General features: G+C 45.6%; 1 protein-coding gene across 2 annotated transcripts in view; it reads left to right on the forward strand.

The window, feature by feature from the left end:
• The first annotated feature begins 4,552 nt into the window (after positions 1-4,552).
• Positions 4,553-20,919, forward strand: part of GALNT12 (polypeptide N-acetylgalactosaminyltransferase 12) — a 40,402-nt gene continuing 24,035 nt past the window's right edge. The window contains exons 1-3 of one of the 2 annotated variants that reach the window (XM_076008868.1): positions 4,553-5,012; positions 16,916-17,085; positions 20,369-20,558. In XM_076008868.1, the coding sequence (XP_075864983.1) occupies positions 4,648-5,012; positions 16,916-17,085; positions 20,369-20,558 (725 nt within the window). In that variant the 5' untranslated portion in view covers positions 4,553-4,647. The remainder of the gene's footprint in view (positions 5,013-16,915; positions 17,086-20,368; positions 20,559-20,919) is intronic. The other variant, XM_012769015.2, reaches the window with a different exon arrangement.

Genomic DNA, 20,919 nt, shown 5'->3' on the forward strand with positions numbered 1-20,919 from the left:
ACTATGTTGCCCAGGCTGGCCTTCAACTCCTGGCTTTAAGTGATCCTTCTGACTCGGCCTCCCAAAGAGCAAAGCTTACAGGCGTGAGCCACTGCAACCAGCCTTCCTAAACTTTTTGACCTGTGGTCTCTTTGAGAATATTTGATAAAAAGCTTCGGACCAATTTCCCATAGTAAAACAAACAAGAACAAAAAATATGGCTTATACTCTGTTCTTCTACAGGGTATGCAAAATGATTCTTTTCCTTTGCTAGGCACCAGCAGAGGGAGTTTCAGATTAACCTAAAATATGATTTCAAATCTCTGATACCACTTTAGCATTTAGGTATCTGTGTAAACGCTACTTCCTTAGCAAAGTTTTGCAAACCCCCTAAACTAAACCAGGTCCTACAACTATTCTAAGCACTGTTAGAACCCTGTAATTATTCTTCAAAACACTTATCACAACTCTAATAAGATGTCTTTTTAATATTTGTCTACTCCATTAGACTCTAAGCACCATGATGTCAAAAATGTCTTGTGACAAAGTCTCTCTCCTTGTCCAAATTCTAGCCAGGCTCCTCTGAGCCCTCTTCTTGACTAGGCTTCAACCTCTGCCTATCAACACAAATGACTCTGTCCACGCCCCTCCCCTGACATTGAAAGACTTAAACAAATACTAACATAATTTCAAACAGCTCAAGGCCACATGCCTAGGATGACCCTAGACTAGCCCCTCTTAAAGTGCTGCCTGGGAAGCTCAGGCTGCCAAAAGAACCTACTGTTCCAGCCGACACCTGACTGTAGGCCCCAACCACCATTTCTTAGAGCACTTACCAAAAAGGGCTTTCAATTGTGAATCCTTCCTGTGTCCTTTGAGACGTCCATGTATCTTCTGCAACTCAGGAGCATCCTTCTCAAGGACTTGAAAACCATTCATTTAAAATGTAATTGTCAGAAAGGGTAGAGCCTCTGTCTCCCAGTCTCTCTGGGAGGATGAAATCTTTGATAATTGCCAGCCACAGACACAGCTGGCCTAATTAGCATTTACACTGACCAACCCTTTGTAATTTTTCACTTCCCTAATTCTACTGAGTTCCCCCAACACCCTCCCTACTCGTTCATTCTCCCTTTAAAGTGCCCAGTCACTTCTGTACAAATTGAAGTTGAGTTCAGTTCACACTGGACCCTCTTCCCTATTGCAATAGTATATTACTGATTAAAATCTGTCCTTACCACTTTAGTGCCCAGCTTTGTGTATCTTTTACACTTGCTCAGTACAGTGTTTGGTACATAGTAGATGCTCAGTAAGTATTTCCTGAATGAGAAACTTTTGATGAAAGTCATCCATTGGTTCCAGTATCCACTGCTGCATAAGAAGCCATCCCAAAACTTCATGGTGTAAAACCACCACCATAATGTTATGCTTATCGATTCTGTGGGTCAGGAATTAGGAAAGGGCATCTCTCTTCTCTGTTCTACACTGTCAGGGGCCACAGCAAAGGAGGCTGAGAAATCTAGTCTTTGGAGGGGTGGAAAAAAAAAAAAAGATAAATCTAGTCTTTATTCTGCCCAGAGAAATAAACCAACAAGCAAATAAATCAAGGGTTCTATGGTTGAGGAAGAAGAGGAGAATGGATATTGGCAGACATCCAGCAGTTTCTGCCACACCTTCTTACACCTTTCCATTTCCTGTTCAACCACTGATGCACTGCTCTGGCCTTGTCACCAGTTCCTCTGGTATATTGGGGGAGGGTGCTGCAGTCTAACAGGGAAGCTCGAAATATTAAACAGATTAGCACGTCTACATTCTGGTTTCAGGAAGAACTGGAACCCCACCTAGTTAGCCTCCTCTTTTCTTTTCTGGATGGTTTCCTGGGGTTTGGGGAGCAGATTTTGAAAACTTCCAGATTAGATTAGCACAGAGGCCCTTCTAATAAATCCTGAGGAATTTCTGTTTGTTATGTTTATGAGTAACCTCTCCCTGCTCTTAATCTGGCTGTGCCTCTGTTAGCTCCCAGGGAGTTCAAACAGATGCCTAAGGAAGTTGAGTGTGAGATGTGGAACCAGCCAGTAAGTGAGCACTTACTATGTGTTTGATACTGTACCAAGCTCTGGGATCATTGACTGCACCTCATTCTCTAAGTACCTTACATTCTTTTTATTACCAGGCCAGGGTGAAAATTAAACAGTTTGATGTATTAAGCACTGTAACAAAGTGTGATGGTAGCCTTGAAGTCCTAACCCCCAATACCTGTGAATGTGACCTTATTTGGAAATAGTGTCTTTACAGATGTAAACAAGTTAAAATGTGGTTATTAAAGTCAGCCCTAATCCAATATGACTGATGTCCTTAGAAAGATGGTAGAAGAGACACAGAAACAGACACACGCCAGGGGAAAGCCATACGACGCTGGAGGCAGAGACTGGAGGGATGATGCATCTACAGGCCAAGGAACACCAAGGATTGCCCGCAACACCAGAAACTGAGAGAAAGGTTTTGAACAGTTCTCCTCTAGAGCCTTCAGAGGGAGTAGGGCCCTGCTGACACCTTAATATCAGAATTCTCGTCTTCAAAACTGGGAGAACAAATTTCTATTGTTTTAAGGAACCCAGTTTGTGGAATGTTGTTATGACAGCCCTAGGAAACTAATAGAGATGGTCAGTTTGATGTGTCAGTTTGGCTGGGCTATAATCCTGTTATTCAATCAAACGCTAATCTTGGTGTTGTGGTGAAGGCATTTTGTACATGTGTATAATCAGTTGACTTTAAGAAGAGGAGATTATCAGGGCAGGCCTGATAATCAATCAAGTAAAAGGCCTTAAGAGTAGAACTGAATTGTCCTGGAAAATCAGAAATTCTGCTTGTGGACTGCAGCTCCAGCTGGTGTGAAGGAGGTCCCGCCTGCCCTTCCTGATGGCCTGCCCGTGGATTTCAGACTCACCTAAGCAGCTCCCACAACTGTGTGAGCTAATTCCTTGCAATAAATCTCTGATTATATCACTTACTGGTCTGTTTCTCTGGTGGAATCCTGACTAATACACAAAAGGATGATGTAATCTTGAAATACATTTGCCTAAAAGGCTGTGGAGCCACTGAAGACTTCTAAGGAGGTGGTTTCTTTTCAGGGTGTAGAAGGATGGCTAAAGGTTTGCTAGGTGGAAAAGAGCATTTCAAGCAGAGGGAACAGCACATGCAAAGGCATGGAGTGGTGAAGCCTCTCCTCCCTCCTCCCAGAGTGGCCAGAGATAGGAGTGTCAATGGGGAAAAAAAACCAACCTCTGTAAAATAATTGTAAGGAGATTTACTCTGAGCCAAATTTAAGGACCATGACCTGGAGCCACGCTGAGCCACTTGAGCAAGTGGACTCCATGTGCCTGGGTTATAGTTTGGTTTCATACATTTCAGGGAGACAGGGGTTACAGGTAAAGTTATAAATCAATATGTGGGAGGCATACATTGGTTTGGCCTGAAAAGGTGGGCCAACTTGAAGGGGGTGGGGCTTACAGGTTATAGGTGGGTTTAAAGATTGTTTGACTTGTAATTGGTTAAAGACATGAAGCTTTGTCTAAAGGCTTGGAATGTTTTAACATGAGGAGCTATTTATCAGAGATGAGCCACCGGACATATATTTGTTGTATAAATTGAGGACCTGCAGATTTGTCTTGCATACCCTTAGGCCTGTTAATGGGTTACAAACGATGTCCCCAGAAAGGGAGGGGAGCATGATGAGGCATGTCTGACCTCCCTCCACCTGGCAGGCAATTTAGTTTTAGGATATTCCTTTGGCCACAAGGGGGTCCATTCAGTCAGCCATTGGGGGTGGGTGGGGGGAGCGGTGAGCCTTAAAATTTTATTTTAGTTCACAGGAGTGACAGAGTTTATCCTGGTTACTGAGATTTTTGTCCTCCCCTTATATTTTGCCCTGAGGAAAGAGCCTCACCCCTAGTCTTGGCCCTGTTAAATATTTCCAGCACCCTAGTGGCTCCCTCATTCCCTGAAGGCCAGGGGTATTTAACAGGAATGGATGGCCTGGGGTGTGTGACCATATGGTCTGTGTATGCCTGTGTTTTTCTGAGGGGATAGTTCATTCCTTTGATGAGTTTCTTGGAGGCATCTGTAAAGTGAGGAATAGGAAACACAGCTAAGGACAAATAGGAAGCCTGGTGAGGGCCCCAAATAGTATAGCAGAGGGTGGGCCTGCAGGAATCAGAGACATCCTGGTGTCTGGAACCTTCATTTCTCCTCGGTCTCCTCATCGGTAAAATGGAGTTGGTCATTATCCTGTTGGACAGAGTGAAGATCAGATGAGATAATGGCTGTCAAATTCGCAGCACCCTGCAGGGTGCACCCCGCCAACTTTTCCTGAGTGCTTACGATGTGCCAGGCGCCGGGCTAAGCGTTTACAAGCCGTTACCTCCTTAAAAGCGCGCCGCAGCCCCAGAGGGAAGGTGCGAGTCTCAGGCAGCGCGCGTGGGCCGGTGGAACCAGCCACCCTGCCGCACGGGGGTGCTACGCTCGCGCGGGCTGGCGGCGAGGCGGGCCGGGGGCGGCGCGCAGGTGGGGCGGGCCGGGGGCGGGGCGGCGCTGCGCGGCGGTTCCGGGATCCGGGTCCCGGTCTCCGCTGCGGCCTCGGGGCGCCGACCGCTGGCCGCAGCTGGCGGGCGCATGTTGGGGCGCGCGGCGCGGAGGCGCTGCCCGCGGGGGCTGCGGCGCGGCAGGGGAGCGCTGCTGGTGCTGCTGGCGCTGCTGGCGCTGGCTGGGCTGGGTTCCGTGCTGCGCGCGCGGCGGGGGACCAGGGCCGCCGAGCCGGGACCCCTGCGCGCCCCGCGCTCGGGGCGGCGGGAGCCGGTTCTGATGCGGCCGCCAGTGCCCGCGGACGCGCTGGGCGCGCAAGGCGAGGCGGTGCGGCTGCAGCTCCAGGGCAAGGAGCTGCGGCTGCAGGAGGAGAGCGTGCGGCTGCACCAGATCAACATCTACCTTAGCGACCGCATCTCGTTGCACCGCCGTCTGCCTGAGCGCTGGAACCCACTGTGAGTCTACAGGTGGCCCCGGCCTCCTTGTCTTCATTACCCAAGTGGCAGGGGCATACGAGGAGGTCTCGCCTCTTATTGGATCTTTCTCGGAAAAAGGCAGTTAAGGGTTCAGAAAGGGGGCGGGGAGGCAAGGAAGTTAAAAGAAAATCGAAAAAATCCCAGAAATTGAGGAGTCAGTTACTAGGTAGTCTTCAGCTGCCTCCTCCTTGATAAGTTATCATTCTGCCGTGAAAAGGGTGAGGATGGGGCAAAGCAGACAGTTTTAAGGCGAGGACCCCACAGCACCCACTGGACAGCTGTGCTCTGCCTGCAGTAGAGAATGACTCCTCCGGGCGGGGACGGGCTCAGTTCATTCTTCCGTGTGTGTCAGGGCCTCAGGAACCAACAAGATGGGAGGGAGTGCCACAGGTGAGGTGAAAGGTGGCCGGAAGGCGGGTGTGAGGCAGAGAGCCTTCTTGCCCTGTTCCTGGGTGTTCCTGGGTGTTGGGTTTCTGGGCTTTGGGTGGAGGTAGGTGTGATGGAGGGAGGGTGGGAAGGACTCCTGGACTCCCTTGGGTGGTGCAGGACTGGAGCCAGGTCAGAGGGCTAGTTCCTGTTGGAACTGCCGCTGAGCGGGTGGTGCCCCCTGCCTAGGTGAGCAGCTAGGGCACAAGCTGGCAGCAGGAGGAAGGCCGGGTGGATCTTGCCGCCTCTGCTTCGAGGTCTCTTGGCCTTCTCTCTCCTTTCCTCTGAGGTGAGGGGGATCTCCCAGGGCCGCACATGAACCCCCTACTTCCCAACTCTGAGGAAAAGAGGGCTCAGAGAGCTGGAGCCTGTGGGAGCAGCCTGCTGTGTGCACCAGGCACCTGCCCCCCCTTGCCCCTCTGTGGCATTCCTGCTTTACAGGTGTGCACATAGGTTCAGAGAGGACAGATGACTCACCCAAGGCTCCACAGCTGGAAAGTGGTGGAACTGGCATTGGGGGAACATGGCCTTCCTGGTCCCCTTGACACCATACTGATCTCAGGATTTTAGCGGCCCTGCTCCAGAATGAGGCGGCCCCATCTTTGCTCCAAAGTTTGGGTGGGCTTGGACTTCATTGTCCTCCCTATTTTGAGAGATCTCCTCATGCCTAGCCCCATGCTTCTTCCTGAGGTGTTTTTCAGTTAATGACAATGTTGGGATTGGTAGCAGTTCCCCCACTCAGCCATTCAGCTTGGTGCCTGCTTAGCTCCTTGAAACCCTGGGGTGCTCACTGAGGCATGGTCTAGGGCTTTTGGGTCAGACCCAGGGTTCAAACCCAGCCCACATGAGATAAAATCCTGGCTCTTTTGCTCATCAGCTGTGCGATCTTGGGCAAACTATTTGGCTTCTCAGAACTCCGGTTTCCCCATCTGCAAAACAGTGCCGGCAGGTGAGGTGAAAGGTGGCTGGAAGGCCTAGTGTGAGGCAGAGAGCCTCCTGGCCCTCTTCCTGGGTGTTGGGTTCCTGGGCTTTGGGTGGAGGAAGGCAGATTCATAAATGTGAGTCTTTGTGCACTCTACATGGGAGTAGAAAGAATACACTGTAGGAATTAATTTCTACAATGCTAACACCTGGGAGCATACTCTGTACTTGGTTCTCATTAGTTTTTTCCCCTTTCCCTGTTGCCAGAATATACTTAGGAAGTTGCTTTTGAGAGTCATCAGGGATTGGTTGTAAAGTTTTTTTTTTTTCCTGTATCCAACTCCTTTATTGTCCCAGGTTGTGAATATCTCTTTGAAACACTGTGGAGGAGCTGTGGGGCTTAGGGTGTCCGGTTTCCATGGTGACACAGCTGCCCCATGTCCTATCAGAATTTGCTTATAGATCCTGCTGTTGCATTGACCCTGGGAAGTTAATCCAAACCCAGCATGCTAAGGAGTGTGAATGCCTCCTGCCTCTAATTCTGTAGCAAGGCCTGTGGCTTATTCCTGCCCAGTGTAAGAAAAAGGTGAGCTTTAGTCTTGCGTGTCTCAGTTGGGCCAGGCTTTGTGGCATAACTTCACTGTGGTCGGCAGGGCCAGGGCCTTGTGTGGAGTCTCACTTTTTATTACAGTTCATACCATATTGGATGAGGAACAGATCAGGGTCTGGAGACTTAGCCTGAGAAACCAGGATGGCAGATTATGAGTTCACAGTACAAGGGTGGGGTCCCTTGGGAGTCTAGGGACAGTTAGGGTCCTTGAATATTGCAGGGGAGAGTGCCTTGAGGGAGCATCCAGTCTAACCAGAGAGGAACAGCCATGCCCCAGGATCACAGAGCAGATCTGGGGAAGAGCTGGCCTACAGTTCAGATCTTTTATCTGTTCCTCCATTTCTGGGTGGGACAGTTATTTCTCTGTTTATTTTAATTATAAAAACAATATATGTTCACTCTAAAAATTTTAGCATGTACAGAAAAGCAGAAAAGAAAAACCAATAACCACCAATAAACCTATTACCAAGGGAAGAACCATTGTTAACATTTTGCTGTGTATCCTTCTAGTCTTTTCTATGTAGAGAAATAGGTTTTGAAAAATATGCATGTAGTTGTGTGGGTAAAACATACTCAAACGTGGAATATGTATGTAGACCCATACTCGTTTTTGATGTGTCTTTGCACTACAGTGCATAAACCTATTGCCAGAGGCAAGGAGTTGGAGACGACCAGGGGACCATTTGGTTTAGCTCTTCCTGGTGTCTGCAAGGCTTGGCACCGTCACTGCCCCCTTGGACAGGGCCAGACCAATAAAGAGACATTTCAGAGGGTTGGCTCTAATTCTGTGAGTTGTACTGTAGACCCTGCCCCTATGAAAATCTGATAATTCACATGCCAGTGGATTAGAGCACAGCTTTATTTCTATTAGTCACAGTACTGAGTTGAGGGGAAGGAGTATAGTGATGACAAGGCATGCATGCATGGTAGTACAGCAAGTATAGGGTTTGCAGCACTTTGACAAGTAGCATCTCATTTGATCCTAGCAAGGAGGAGGAACTTTCACTGAGGTTCATAGCAAGCCAAAGTGGGGAGTCAGATAGCTTGCTTTGTGGCCCTAGGGAACTTTTTCAAAAATTGATGTGAGGGACCTTTCCCAGAACAGTTAAATCAGAATTTCTGTGGATAGGACCTAGGCTGAGTCTGCTGTAAAGCTGCTGGCCTACAACCTGTGGATTTCTGACTCAGAAAATTTAGGGCAGGTGCTTTTGAGGGTGTGGGAGAATACCAGAATTAGATGAAGTAAGGATTAATAACAAGTCATGAGGCTTGGCGCAGTGGCTCAGGCCTGTAATCCTAGCACTCTGGGAAGCCGAGGCGGGAGGATCGTTTGAGCTCAGGAGTTCGAGACCAGTCTGAGCAAGAGCGAGACCTCGTTTCTACTAAAAATAGGAAGAAATTAGCTGGATAACTAAAAATACATAGAAAAAATTAGCCGAGCATGGTGGCACATGCCTGTAGTCCCAGCAACTCGGGAGTCTGAGGCAGAAGGATTGCTTGAACCCAGGAGTTTGAGGTTGCTGTGAGCTAGGCTTATGCCATGGCACTCTAGCCCAGGCAACACAGCTAGACTCTGTCTCAAAAAATAAAAATAAAAAATAGGTCATGAGCTGTTAAAACCAGTGATGACATCCCAGTCAGTTGAGAGGTGTGTCACAAAGAAATGATTACTAATAATGTGCCAAAATTTGCAAAAAATTTTCGTTTTCATAGGAATAGGGATGTTGCGATTATCATTGAAGCATCATTCTCATTTGCATTCTAGTCTATTTAGTAGGAGAGAAAAAGTGAAATGGCAGTGCCCTCTGGGCTGTGCATTTCCCCAGGCATATCTACGGGACATCAGCCATTCTGTGCCTTGGTAGAAGAGCTGTGAATCCCTGGTCCGGAAAGCCTGGAGGTAATACACCAGTGTTTGTATTTCTTGATTACTCGCTCTGGTTTTAGCATTTTTAATACTGTAATTGCATTGTGTGTCTAAGTTCAGGGAACAGGATTTGGGTGCTAGGGTGGCAGAGTCTCAAAGTTCTAAATAGGTAAGTCAGCAAAAATTAGTTTGTCTTGCTAGGGTTGGCAGAAGGCAGTTGGTCAGGATTTCCTTTTTTGCATAAAAGTAGTCTGTCTGTTCTCATAAGGACATTATCTTTGGAAAAACATCACACATGGTGTGGGCATCAGACTGATGTTTCTTTTGCTTCCCCAACAAGGTTGAAAACTGCAGAATGTTTTATTAATTCTTATTAGACCCATCCTATGGTAGTCAGAGTGGCGTTCTTTCTTTGAGTTAGTACTTCAGATCCACAGAACATGTTCAATTTTGGTGAGTATTTTCATGATATCTTTTTCCATCCTTTCTCTTTCACTCATTCTGTGTCCATATGTTTTAGATGTGTCTCTGAATAGTATGTTGTTCCATCTTGTGCTGTCATTGAAAAAAAAAAATCCAGACTGACAATCATTGACTTTTAACTAGATAGTTACATCCATTTATATTTATCGTGTACACTGATACTTTTGGATTTGATTGGGCCATCTTATTTTATGGTCTTTGTTATGCTTTTTAAAATGTGTTTTTCCCATATTTTTTCATACTGCTTTTTGAGTCAATGGAGGCTTTCCCACATTTCTCATTCCATTTTTCTCTCTTTACTAATTTAGCAATTATATTATCTATTTCTTTTTTCTTTTTTAAAAAAACGAGGTCTTGCTCTGTTACTTAGTCTGGTGAGCAGTGGTATGACCATAGCTCACTGCAGCCTCGAACTCCTGCGCTCAAGTGATCGTCCTACCTCAGCCTCCCATGTAGCAAGGACTGTAGGCACACACCACCACTCCTGGCTAATTTTTCTATTTTTTTGTAGATATGGGGTCTAACTATGTTGCTCAAGTGGGTCTCAAACTCCTGGCCTCAAGTGATACTCCTGCCTCGGCTCCCAGACTGCTGGGATTACAGGTGTGAGGCAACCACACCTGGCCTGTATTATCTATTTCTTATCTTTAGTGGTAAATTTTAAAATATGTATTTTAACTCAACAAACACTAAAGTTAATTATTAACTATGGCCCTTACATGTTTTAATGTTGATCACCTTCTCTCCCAATTTGTATGCCATTTTACTCCAGTATTTTAGTTCTGTGTTGCTTTTTTTTTTTTTTTGAGAAAGAGTCTTGCTCTGTTACCTGGGCTAGAGTGACACGGTATCAGCCTAGCTCACAGCAACCTCAAACTCCTGGGCTCAAGAGATTCTCTTGCCTCAGCCTCCCAAGTAGCTGGGACTACAGGCATGGATCACCATACCTGGCTAATTTTTAGTAGAGACAGGGTCTCGTTCTTTCCCAGGCTGGTCTCGAACTCCTGAGCTCAAGCGATCCTCCCACGTTGGCCTCCCAGAGTGCTAGGAATACAGGCATGAGCCACCACGCCTGGCCTTATCTTGCTTTTAAACCCAGAAATTAAGATATTTTTAAGATGCAGTATTTGTTTGTATAGATTTATCCATAAGTTTAATCATTTTCTCTGCTCACTGCTCTTTCCTGAGGCCTTTCTGGGATTCTTTTCCTTCTTCTTGGACTATATAATGTATTATTGCTGTAGAGAGGTCTATTGTTGTGAATTCTCAGTTTTATTTATCTGAAACTGTTTTTATTTTGCTCTTGTTCTTGAAAGATAGTTTTGCTGAGTATGTATGTCTAGATTGATAGTTTGGCATTTGGTTTGTACCATTGTCAGCTGGTTTGTACCATTGCTATGAGAATACCCACAGTGACTCAAACCTGTCTGTCATTCTTGTTTCTTTATCTTCATTTGAAGTCTTCTTTTATTTAAGTACATTAAGCATAGTTATTTTATGCTCTGTGCCTGATAACACTAATATCTAGATTAGTGTTTTCTTATTGTTCCTGGTTGCTTTCCTGTCAGCAGAACCATGCATTTAAAAGATTTTTTAAAAGTATTTTATCAAGGCTTTTTTGGGTTTTTATACCAAGAGACTTTTTTGAATGTATATTTCCCAGACATTTTTTTAGTCTTCCACAGTGCCAGAAGAAGAAGGCCTATATTCACTTTTTAAAAAATACTTATTTTTCTATACTAGTCAAAATTCTTTTGGTTGAAAATGACTGAAAACCCAATGCAAACCGACTTAAATGAACAAGAAAATATATTGGCTTCTATCACGGAAAAGTCTGGGATTAGAACAGTGTTCAGATTATTCTGGGCCCTGGATTCAGGGACTCAAATGATATCATCAGGACATCGTGATTGGTCAGGCCTGAGGCATGTAGCCTTCCCAGAGGTAGGGTGTGTGTGTGTGTGTGTGTGTGTGTGTGTGTGTGTGTGTGTATCATTACATAGACCACATAGACTGAGAGCTGGGGAGGCGTGGTTCATGTGAGAGAAATCAAGGTGAAGAAAGGAGGAAGGATTCTGGGCAGGCAACACATATAAACATACATTACCATCTCCCTACACTGTTCTAGCAAAAGATACGAGTTGTTTTTTTTTTTAAAGACACTATGTGATAACCTTAATATAAAGATAAAAGAAGATGAGGAAGCATTTACTGCATCCATTTATCCATATCCATATAATACATAGACATATACTGTAGTGGTAGAGATTACTGTAGTCCCTACCCAGAGATTATGAAGGTTAGATGAAATAGCGGCATATAAAATACTTAGCACAGTGCCTCTCATGTAGTAAGCACTTAGCAAGTGTTACTGCTGTTACCAGGTAAGGTACAAGGCTTGCTGAAAATACAGAGAGAAACATGACTCAGCCCCTGCCCTCACAGAGCACATGCAATATACCAGAAGTTTAGAGAAGTGATGGTTTACTATGATTTGGCACTAAATTCAGCTGTGAGCTTTTATCCGTAAGGCAAAAGTGGAGCCATAAGGTGATGCATAGTTGTCCTTGTCTAATCTAAGGATGCACAGGTTTTTATTATACCAGTCAGGAAAAGGAGAGAGTGTTTTTTCCTGGATACAGACTCAGAGACATTTCAAAAGGGTGTACAGACGATCCTTGACTTAAGATGGTTCAATTTAATATTTTTCAATTTTATGATAGTACCATGCAGCCATTCTATTTTTCACTATCAGTACAGTATCCAATAAATTATATGCGATATTCAGCACTTCATTATAAAATAGGCTTTGTGTTAAATGCTTTTGCCCAACTGTAGGCTAATGGAAGTGTTCCTAGCATGTTTAAGGTAGGCTAGGCTAAATGATGATATTTAATAGGTTAAGTGCACTAAATGCATTTTCAATTTATGGTGTTTTCATCTTATGATGGGTTTATTGGGGCATAACCCCATCATAACTTGAGGAGCATCTGTATAGGAGAAAGCTTTTACGTGATGTTTTTAAGAAACAAACAAACTAGGCCAAGAAAAAAGGAAATGGCAGAGTATTAAATTATTGTTCAATGAAGGCATTTGGAATAGGGAGCTAAAGAAATACAATCCAGCCTTTTAAAAATAATATTTATTTATGATTATATATTATGCATGTTCATTGTTGGACAATTTTAGAATGCAGAAAAATATAGAGAATTCAGTAGGAATCAGCTGTAATCCTACTTGTTAGAGATCACCATTGATAACATTTTTGGCATATTTCTTTCTATTGTTTATTGTGTATGGGTGAGCGCACTCACACATTGTTGTTTCTAGAATTGGCTACTTACAGATTTCTACTCTGCTTTTTTGATATAACATTATACTGTGACCATTCTTCTTTATCATGAAACAGTCTCAAAAAATGTGTTTTTGATGGCCGTGTATCATGTCTTCATGCAGTCATACTATAACTTTCTTTCTTGCTGGATAAATTGTTTGCAGTTTTTGTTATTATAAGTAATGTTAACAAAAATTTTTTTTACAAGCCTCTTCAGGGTATCTGATTATTACTTAGGCAAGAAATTCTTAGATATATTGCTAAGAGATCAAAGAGAAGAGGAACATTTTAAAGCTCTGCATATGAATTGCCAGTTGGCACCCAGCTTTCTTGTGATTTAGGTGACAGAAATAAAGAGTCTGCCCTGACATTCTAGGACAGTGGCCTTAGGCCTTTGGTTTTCACAGAGCAGTGAGAACACATAAACAAAAAAAAACTGAAGAGGGGCTGATATATGGTTCCAACTCTGTTTGGCCAAGCAGAGAAGAAATAAATTTTAATCCAATATAGTAAGGATGTGATTTCAAACGTAAGGACAATTCTTTACCTTGAATAAACTTCACTTCGAAAACCTCACTTTACCAGCCTTATTTTCACTCATTTCTCTTTAAATCTATGCACATTTTCAAATGTTTTAGCTGCATCTTTTTTTGTTTGTTTATTTTGAAGACAGGGTCATTCTCTGTTGCTCTGATTTGAGTACAGTGGTATCATCATAGCTCACAGCAACCTCAAACTCCTGGGCTCAAGTGATCTTCCTGCTTTAGCCTCCCGAGTAGCAAGGACTACAATCATGTGCCACCATACCTGACTAACTTTTAATTTAACTTAATTCAATCTAATCTAATTTAATTTAATCTAATTTTTTGTAGAGATGGGATTTTGCTATGCTGTCCAGGCTGGTCTCCAACTCTTGGCCTCAAGTGATCCTTCTGCCTTGGCCTCACAAAGTGCTGGCATTACAGGCATGAGCCACCATGCCTGGCCTGCATCTTTTTTTAAAGATTAAAAAAAATCTTTATTTTCGGTTTCACAAACCTCCTTTTTTTCATGTAGTGTAAGTAATTCATTCTTTCTGAGGCTCCTTGTGGGCTACAGCTTAGCACTATATAGCTTTTCTATGCATCCTGTCTAGTATGCAGGAGCTAAATAATCCAGACATACTAATAAACATTTTGATAAATACATATGCACATATGTTTCCCATTTATTGTAACTTATATTTTTGGGGGGGTGCTGTTTTGGTAGATGTGGGAAAGAATGAGATTGGAGAGAACATTTGTTACGGCCATTAAGACTGAGTTACATATTTATAGATCAGAATTGGCTTTACATTTGGGTGTATCCTTTGCAATATTAAACTTTTTTTCTTCTTTTTGTATTAAACTTTTAATCTTGAAAAATTCAAACCTGGAGAAAATTTGCAAGAATAGCACAATGAACTTCTGTAAATCCTCCACCTAAATCTACCCATTATTATTTTGCCCCATTTACTTAATTTTTCTCTTTTTATATTTCTACTATAATATTATACACATTTGAGAATAAGTTACAGAGATAACAGTTCTTTACCTGTCCTTACTTCAGCATGTATTTGCCAAGAACAAGGACATTCTCTCAGGATACCAACATAAAACCTTTCTCAGAGTCAGTGCTAAGTTAACTACTTCCATGAATTGAAAGCCCATGGTGTCTGAGGATTCATCTCCTGGCTAATTAGGTGCTGGTGGGGATGCCCTGTGGCTTCACATGCCAGAGCTTTCATGCTTCCAGCCTGGGCTGATTTTTTCTTGAGTGCCCAGAGCAGGATCTCCAGATGCATCTGGGATGAGAATATAAAGGTGGCTGAGAAGAGCCAGTCCATATAGAGACTCTCAGATAAGTGACAGAGCTAGGCTGCTGGAACTGCAGAGCTCACTGCAGAAGCTGTCCTGGCATTAGGAAGAGGGAGCTGGAACCCCTTGGAAGACCCTGAGAGGGAAGAGAAGAGAAATTATCCATATCTTGGTAGAGGGAGAGCCAGATGGGAAGATGTGATAAAGGGATCTTTATTTGGGTTCCGATGGCTCATCTGAGCCTTCTCTTGGGTGGAAGGAACCTTATAACAAGATTCCTGGACACAGAGATCTCAGCCCAATACATACTAGCAAGTGCTCTGTGAACTGACCAAGTTACGCCACCTCTCTGAGCTTCACCTTTAAAATTGGAAAAATAAATGCTAACATAGGGAGTGGTTTTGAAGTATTGATACAGTGAAGTACTACATTTCATTGATGTTAAGGCACATTTTTTCCACATTTCAACATTTCTAAAATCAGGATGTATCTTAAAAATCACAACATCCTACCATTATGATTGGTAGCATTTGTTCCTTTATTGGTTCATTAAGGAATGTGGTGTCTTCCAACCCACAGCTGCTTAACTTTGATGAAAGATCATAGACCGAAGCTATGATAGCACTAAGGAATTGTAGTTTCTAAAGATATGACAAAGATATTGTGCTTATTATAAAAAAGAATGCTTATCTGTTAGAACTCATATTGAATTATTTACAGATTCTATGCTATGCTGGATTTTCTTTAAAACTAATCTGGGATGGGGGAGTGGGTGTTGACATAGATGAATCAAGACTGATGGTGCATTAAGAATTATTGACGCTGACCAAAGGGTACCCCACGGTTTCTTATTCGCTCTACTTTTGTATGTTTGAAATTTTTCATAGTAAAATAAAAGGGGAAAACCACCAGCTTTTCATGGGGTCATGTCCCTCTTCATGTGTGTCTCATCCTGAAGGTCACCTTTTCAAGGAGGCCGCCTGGGGATCACCTGTCCTGTAGTTGCCCCTCCCCCCTCCCCCCTCCCATTCCCCTCCATAGTTGCTCTTTTATCACCTGCCTTTATGTTCTTCACAGCATGATCACTTTCTGTAATTACTGATTTGTTTACTTGATTCTTGTCCCCTCCAAATGTGAGCTCTGTGGACTGTCTGGTACTTAGTATGTGATCAGGAAGTGTTTGGTGACTGGCTGACAAAGGGCTCGCTGGCACAGGGTGGCACATACATGGTAGACAGGCAGCAGGTATCAGTGTCACCCTCCTCCTGCCTGCTCCTGCATCTCCCCTCCTGTGCTGTCTGTTCTGTCACTGAGCTTGTCCGGAAGGCCTTGCCTTAGCTGCCCAGGGAGCCCGGCTGGTCCTTGGCATTTTACCCAGTTCTTGGATACATCTAGCCTTTGGCCAGCCCCCAAGCATTTAAACTCTGGTCCTTCTGGTATTCCCATGGTATCCCTCTTGGGTTTTTGTTCCTCTCCCATCTTTCCATCAGCCACTTCCCACTAATGGTTTTTCAGTCCCATGACATTGGGAGGTTGTCACAGGTCACTCTGAGAATAGAATTCTGTATCAAACAGGGAACCCTCAGTGCAAAGTGACAGCAAATTCCACCGAACAAAGAGGGAGCTTACTGCCCCCTGTCACGTCCAGTCAGGGCCCACCCCGCTGTGCAGCTGCCACATTGTGAAGCAGGGGCGGCAGGAACACCGGGCGTCAGTGTCCTCTGCAGAGTCCCGTCTGGAATGTTGATAGATTCTAGCCACAGTTCTAGTTTGTGTGTGCGGCACACCGCCTTTGTCAAGCCTAGACACTGCTGAGTGCCGGGGGCAGGTATGGAGAAGCTAGGGGCATACGAGTAAGCAGAGTACTGTGGTGACACGAGCTGAGATGGAACGGGCCATGTGCCGGGGAGCATTGAGGAGCCCATAGCTGCCCAAGGTACGTGGTCCCAGGGGCTTCCCAGGGGAGAATGGGGTTGAGCTGCTCTGGAGAGAGGACAGGATATTTGCCAAGTAGAGAAGGGAGAAAAAGGCATTCCAGGCAGAGGGAAGAGTCTGAGCAGAGGCCTGGCAGTGGGATTAGAGGGGAGGGGACAGAGAGAGGGCTTCTGGGAAGGAAAAAGTGGCAGTTTCCCTCCCTTCTGATTCTGCCTGGTTTGTGTGTTGCTCAAGTCTAAAAATTGCTTTATAGCTTAACACAATATCCCATAGTAAAAGCGTGATGAGCATCATGGTTGGAACCTTTCTTAGAATCTGCTGGGGCTCCTAGTGGCCCATGGGGGGCTCTGGAAGATCTTCTGGCACATTACATCCCATTCCCCAGGAGACCTTGTCCCCTTCTTTGCTCTGTCCCCAGCATTCACTTGGGTCGGGTTCTCAATAATTCATGAAATTGTATTGTATTTGCAGGTGCAAAGAGAAGAAATATGATTATGATAATTTGCCCACGACATCTGTTGTCATAGCGTTTTATAATGAAGCCTGGTCAACTCTCCTTCGGACAGTTTACAGTGTCCTCGAGACATCCCCGGACATCCTGCTGGAAGAAGTTATCCTGGTGGATGACTACAGTGATAGAGGTGAGCCCCGGGCCTGGGCTCTTGGAGGAGCCTGTTCTTCTGTGGCAGTGTCTGGGAGGTGAGAGTGCCACACAGCAGGGGTGGGATGGGCCCGGTAAGGACAGGCTTCCTGCGTCCCCCTGTGCCCGATGAAGCTCTCTGGGACAGTAGCCCAGGCCCAGGAACAGCAGTGCCCGAGTGGGAATGAGTGGGGCATTCTCTGGGGCCAACCATGGGACAGAGGGGAGATGATGTGGGAGTGGAGCTGCAGGGTGGGCAGAGACAGATCTGGCAGAACCTTGGAGGCCACCAGAACGGTTGAGGCTTAAATGTGAGCCTGACAAGGAGCTGTCAGAAGGCCCGAGGGGGACAAGAAGGACCATCCAAGGAGGTCACTGGGCCTGCGGTGTGGAGAATGGCTGATGGCAGAAGTGGGCCAGGCAAGGATGCAAGCGGGGAGGGTGGGGGGCTTCCGTGCGCAGTGGAGCCCTGGCATGGCTGGCGTTGGTGGTGTCGATGGAGTGGCACCAGCCATGACTCTTTGGGACTAGCTGAAGCGAGGCAGCTAAGCTTAACCGAGGGCAAGTGTCAAGGCTGTAGCAACAGGTAGAACTGTGGGCTTAGTTGCTGGAGCCTGTCTCAAACCAAATGACCATTCCTGGGCCACAGGGAATCAACCACTGCTTACGAGGCACCTGCTGCTTCAGGTACTGTGCCTTTTCTGTCTGACTTCAGACCTGGCCTGTGTGTGTTCTAATTGGGGTGCGAGTTGGGCTATTCTTGCAGAGACTCAAAATAACAGTGATCACACGAGACAGAAACAGACCTCCCATATCACAGATCTGCTGTGCTAGTCTAAGGACGGGCGTGGTGGCCCCACGTGGTAGGGGACTCTACTCCTGTGCCGTGGTTCCACCTTCTCCAAGATGCTGTGCTGCCTCGGTCCACATGGTCCAGGCTGGTTTTTCTCCTTCTGTGCACCCTGGCCAGCCAAAGGACTTAAAGGGGAAGGGGAGCCACTTCCTTTTTGTAAAGGCACACCTGGAAGTCCCCCTTCTCTCCCACTGAGCAGAGCATGGCTGCCTGGGAGGCCGGGAGATGTGGCCTGTATCCTGGTGGCATGTGCTCAGCTGCAGATCATGGGCAGGGTGGGTTTATGGCACAAGCAACAGTCTTCATGGCAGTGTGCAAGCCAGGCCGGGGTGTGGCCTAGTGGGCTCTGAGTTCTGGGGGCAGGGCACCTGGGTCTGAAGCAGGTTTCACCACGATCCGGTCATAGCCCTTTGAGTGAGTTGCTTGTCTTGTCTGAGCCTCAGTTTCTCTCCTGCAAATGGTTCTATCCACACCTGTCTCAGAGAGTTGAAGTGAGGATTAAATATGATCACATATAGGACAGAACCCCATGTGTCATCCAGCTCATAGTAGGTGCTCGTCTATGTTTCCTATTGTCATTTCTTCTCAGGGTTGCCTTCAGTCTCACTGCATGGGTTTGAATCCCCCCTCCAACACCTAGCGACTATGCAACTTTGAGCAATGACCATAACTAGTTGCAATCTTTGCTTCAGCCCCTGTAAAATGGGAATAATAATAGTTCCTACCTTGTAGGATCATGGTGAGAATTAAATGAGATAAGGTGGATAATGTGCTAGGTTGATGCCTGGTATATAGTTAGCTCTTGTTAGATGATAACTTCCATGTTTATGAAATAGTTTAAAACATAAAGTGAAAAAACAACATTTCACAAATATATTAATCTAAAAGCAAATGTCACATTATTTATTTTCTCTTTATGAGAGTAAACAGCTCCGTAGCAAGCAGGCATGCATGCCTTCTGACACAGCTCAGTTCTCCCAGAAGCGTTAGGCAGTGTGGGCCAGGCTTCCCTGGTACCACTGTGGGAACTTTTGAAAGCAGAGCAGGTGCCCACGGAACCCGTAATGAATTAGGAAGGTCTGCCCTGCCGCCCTCCCACCGTTTCTGCGGAGTCAGTATGAGCTTGATGAAAGGTGTCAGCCCTCCCAGATGCAGGAAGACAGTGCAGCAGACATAAAATTAATGCTGGCAGATCCTGTCGTGGGTACAGGGAGGCTACACAGCCATATTCCTGTGTGTTCGCTAGGCACTAGCTAATTAGCTTCGCTTGCAGTTACCTCCCTTATTCCTGCCGTCAGCTTATTTGCAGTTATAATTAGGATTTTAAAAAAAACCTACCAATGAATGTTTTTAAGCATCAAGGATAATTAGAGAAACATTTTCGTAAACTATGAAGCAACCTGAACATTTTATAAAAATTTCCCCTTCACTAATGGTTGAGGACTTTGAGCCCAAAGCCCACACTGATATGAGGAAATGCTCTCATTTTTATTTTGCCTGCACAGGTTCCCACCTGCCTCCACCCAACCCGTTGAGGTGTGTGAATTGGCCTCCAGTCCCAGAGTCCTGTCTGTGGAGTCGGGAGACCTGGAGGCCAGGGCTCACTGTGGGTATACCTGTTCAACTCATTCCCATTCTGCAAAATGGGATAGACCCTAACAAGTTTTTGATTTGTTTAGTAAGGATGAGAAATTACAGAAGGCGGCTCTGGACTAGTGTTAAGCTTATGGAGTCTACAGCCAGATTCCCTGGGTTCAAATCATGGCTCCTCAGCTTACTTGCTCTGTGACCTTGGGCAAGTTCCTTAGCCTCTCTGGCCTCAGTGTCCTCAAAATACCAACACCTGCACCATAGGATTGTTGTGATCAGATGGGTTTGTCTATAAATCACTTGGACAGTACTTGGCACAGCAGTTCCTCTTTAATGTTAGCTGACATTATAATTGTTACTACTACTATAAACTGTAAAGTACTCCTGAGAAGATTTCGGTTAGCATAATTACTGCTTTTTGAAAAACGGTGTTTAGTTGGTTCGTGTGTGTGTGTGTGTGTGTATGTGTGTGTGTGTGTGTGTTTTAATGTTCACAAGTCAAGCTATAAAGTATTTCTTTGGTAGCTGCTTTACTGAGATATAGTTGTACAGCATGCGGTTCACCGTGCATTTAAAGTGTACGATTCAGTGTGCCTGTGTTTCGATGGGGAGCAAATGGTGGTTCTGGAATCCTTCCACCCCAGACCCCCCCCCCCCCGGCCTTCAGAGCTCTTCCAACCTTGGTTCTGCATGAGGTCAGGACATTGCAGGCAGCAGAGCAAAGGAGGCTCCTGTCTGTTTCATCTTCTTTTTGGAACAGGGAGGTGTGGGGAAGTTCTGGCTTGGGATGAGGTGCTCTGCCAGGAGTGTGTGACCCATATCACTCTGCTTTTCTCCCCAGAGCACTTGAAGGAGCGCTTGGCCAATGAGCTGTCGGGCCTGCCCAAGGTGCGCCTGATCCGCGCGAGCAAGAGAGAGGGCCTGGTGCGAGCCCGGCTGCTGGGGGCATCTGTGGCGAAGGGTGACGTGCTGACCTTCCTCGACTGTCACTGTGAGTGCCACGAGGGGTGGCTGGAGCCGCTGCTGCAGAGGTGCGTGAGCCACCCACCTGGAGAGGGAACAAATGCATCACGTTGCTGGAGAGGCAGTGGACGCCTGGGTCCAGCTACTCCTCGGGCAGATCCTCTGTCACTGGGCATGATGACAGTCCCCACTTCATCGGGTTGTTGAGACCCTTAAGTGATTTAACACATAGAAAGTGTTTAGAACAGGCCAGCTTGGAGGAGGCCCTGTGTCACTGTTTGCTTCTATTATTCCTTCTTATCCAAGTTTATTGTAGAAAATTTAGGAAGTGTCCTCTACCAAGAAAATTTTTAAAAAATTGTCAATCAAATAGAATCACACTGCTAGAGAATATACCTTTGGCTGTATTTCTTTCAAACTGACTTATCC

Source organism: Microcebus murinus, chromosome 12, assembly GCF_040939455.1.
Source record: "Microcebus murinus isolate Inina chromosome 12, M.murinus_Inina_mat1.0, whole genome shotgun sequence".
Lineage (NCBI taxonomy): Eukaryota > Metazoa > Chordata > Mammalia > Primates > Cheirogaleidae > Microcebus > Microcebus murinus.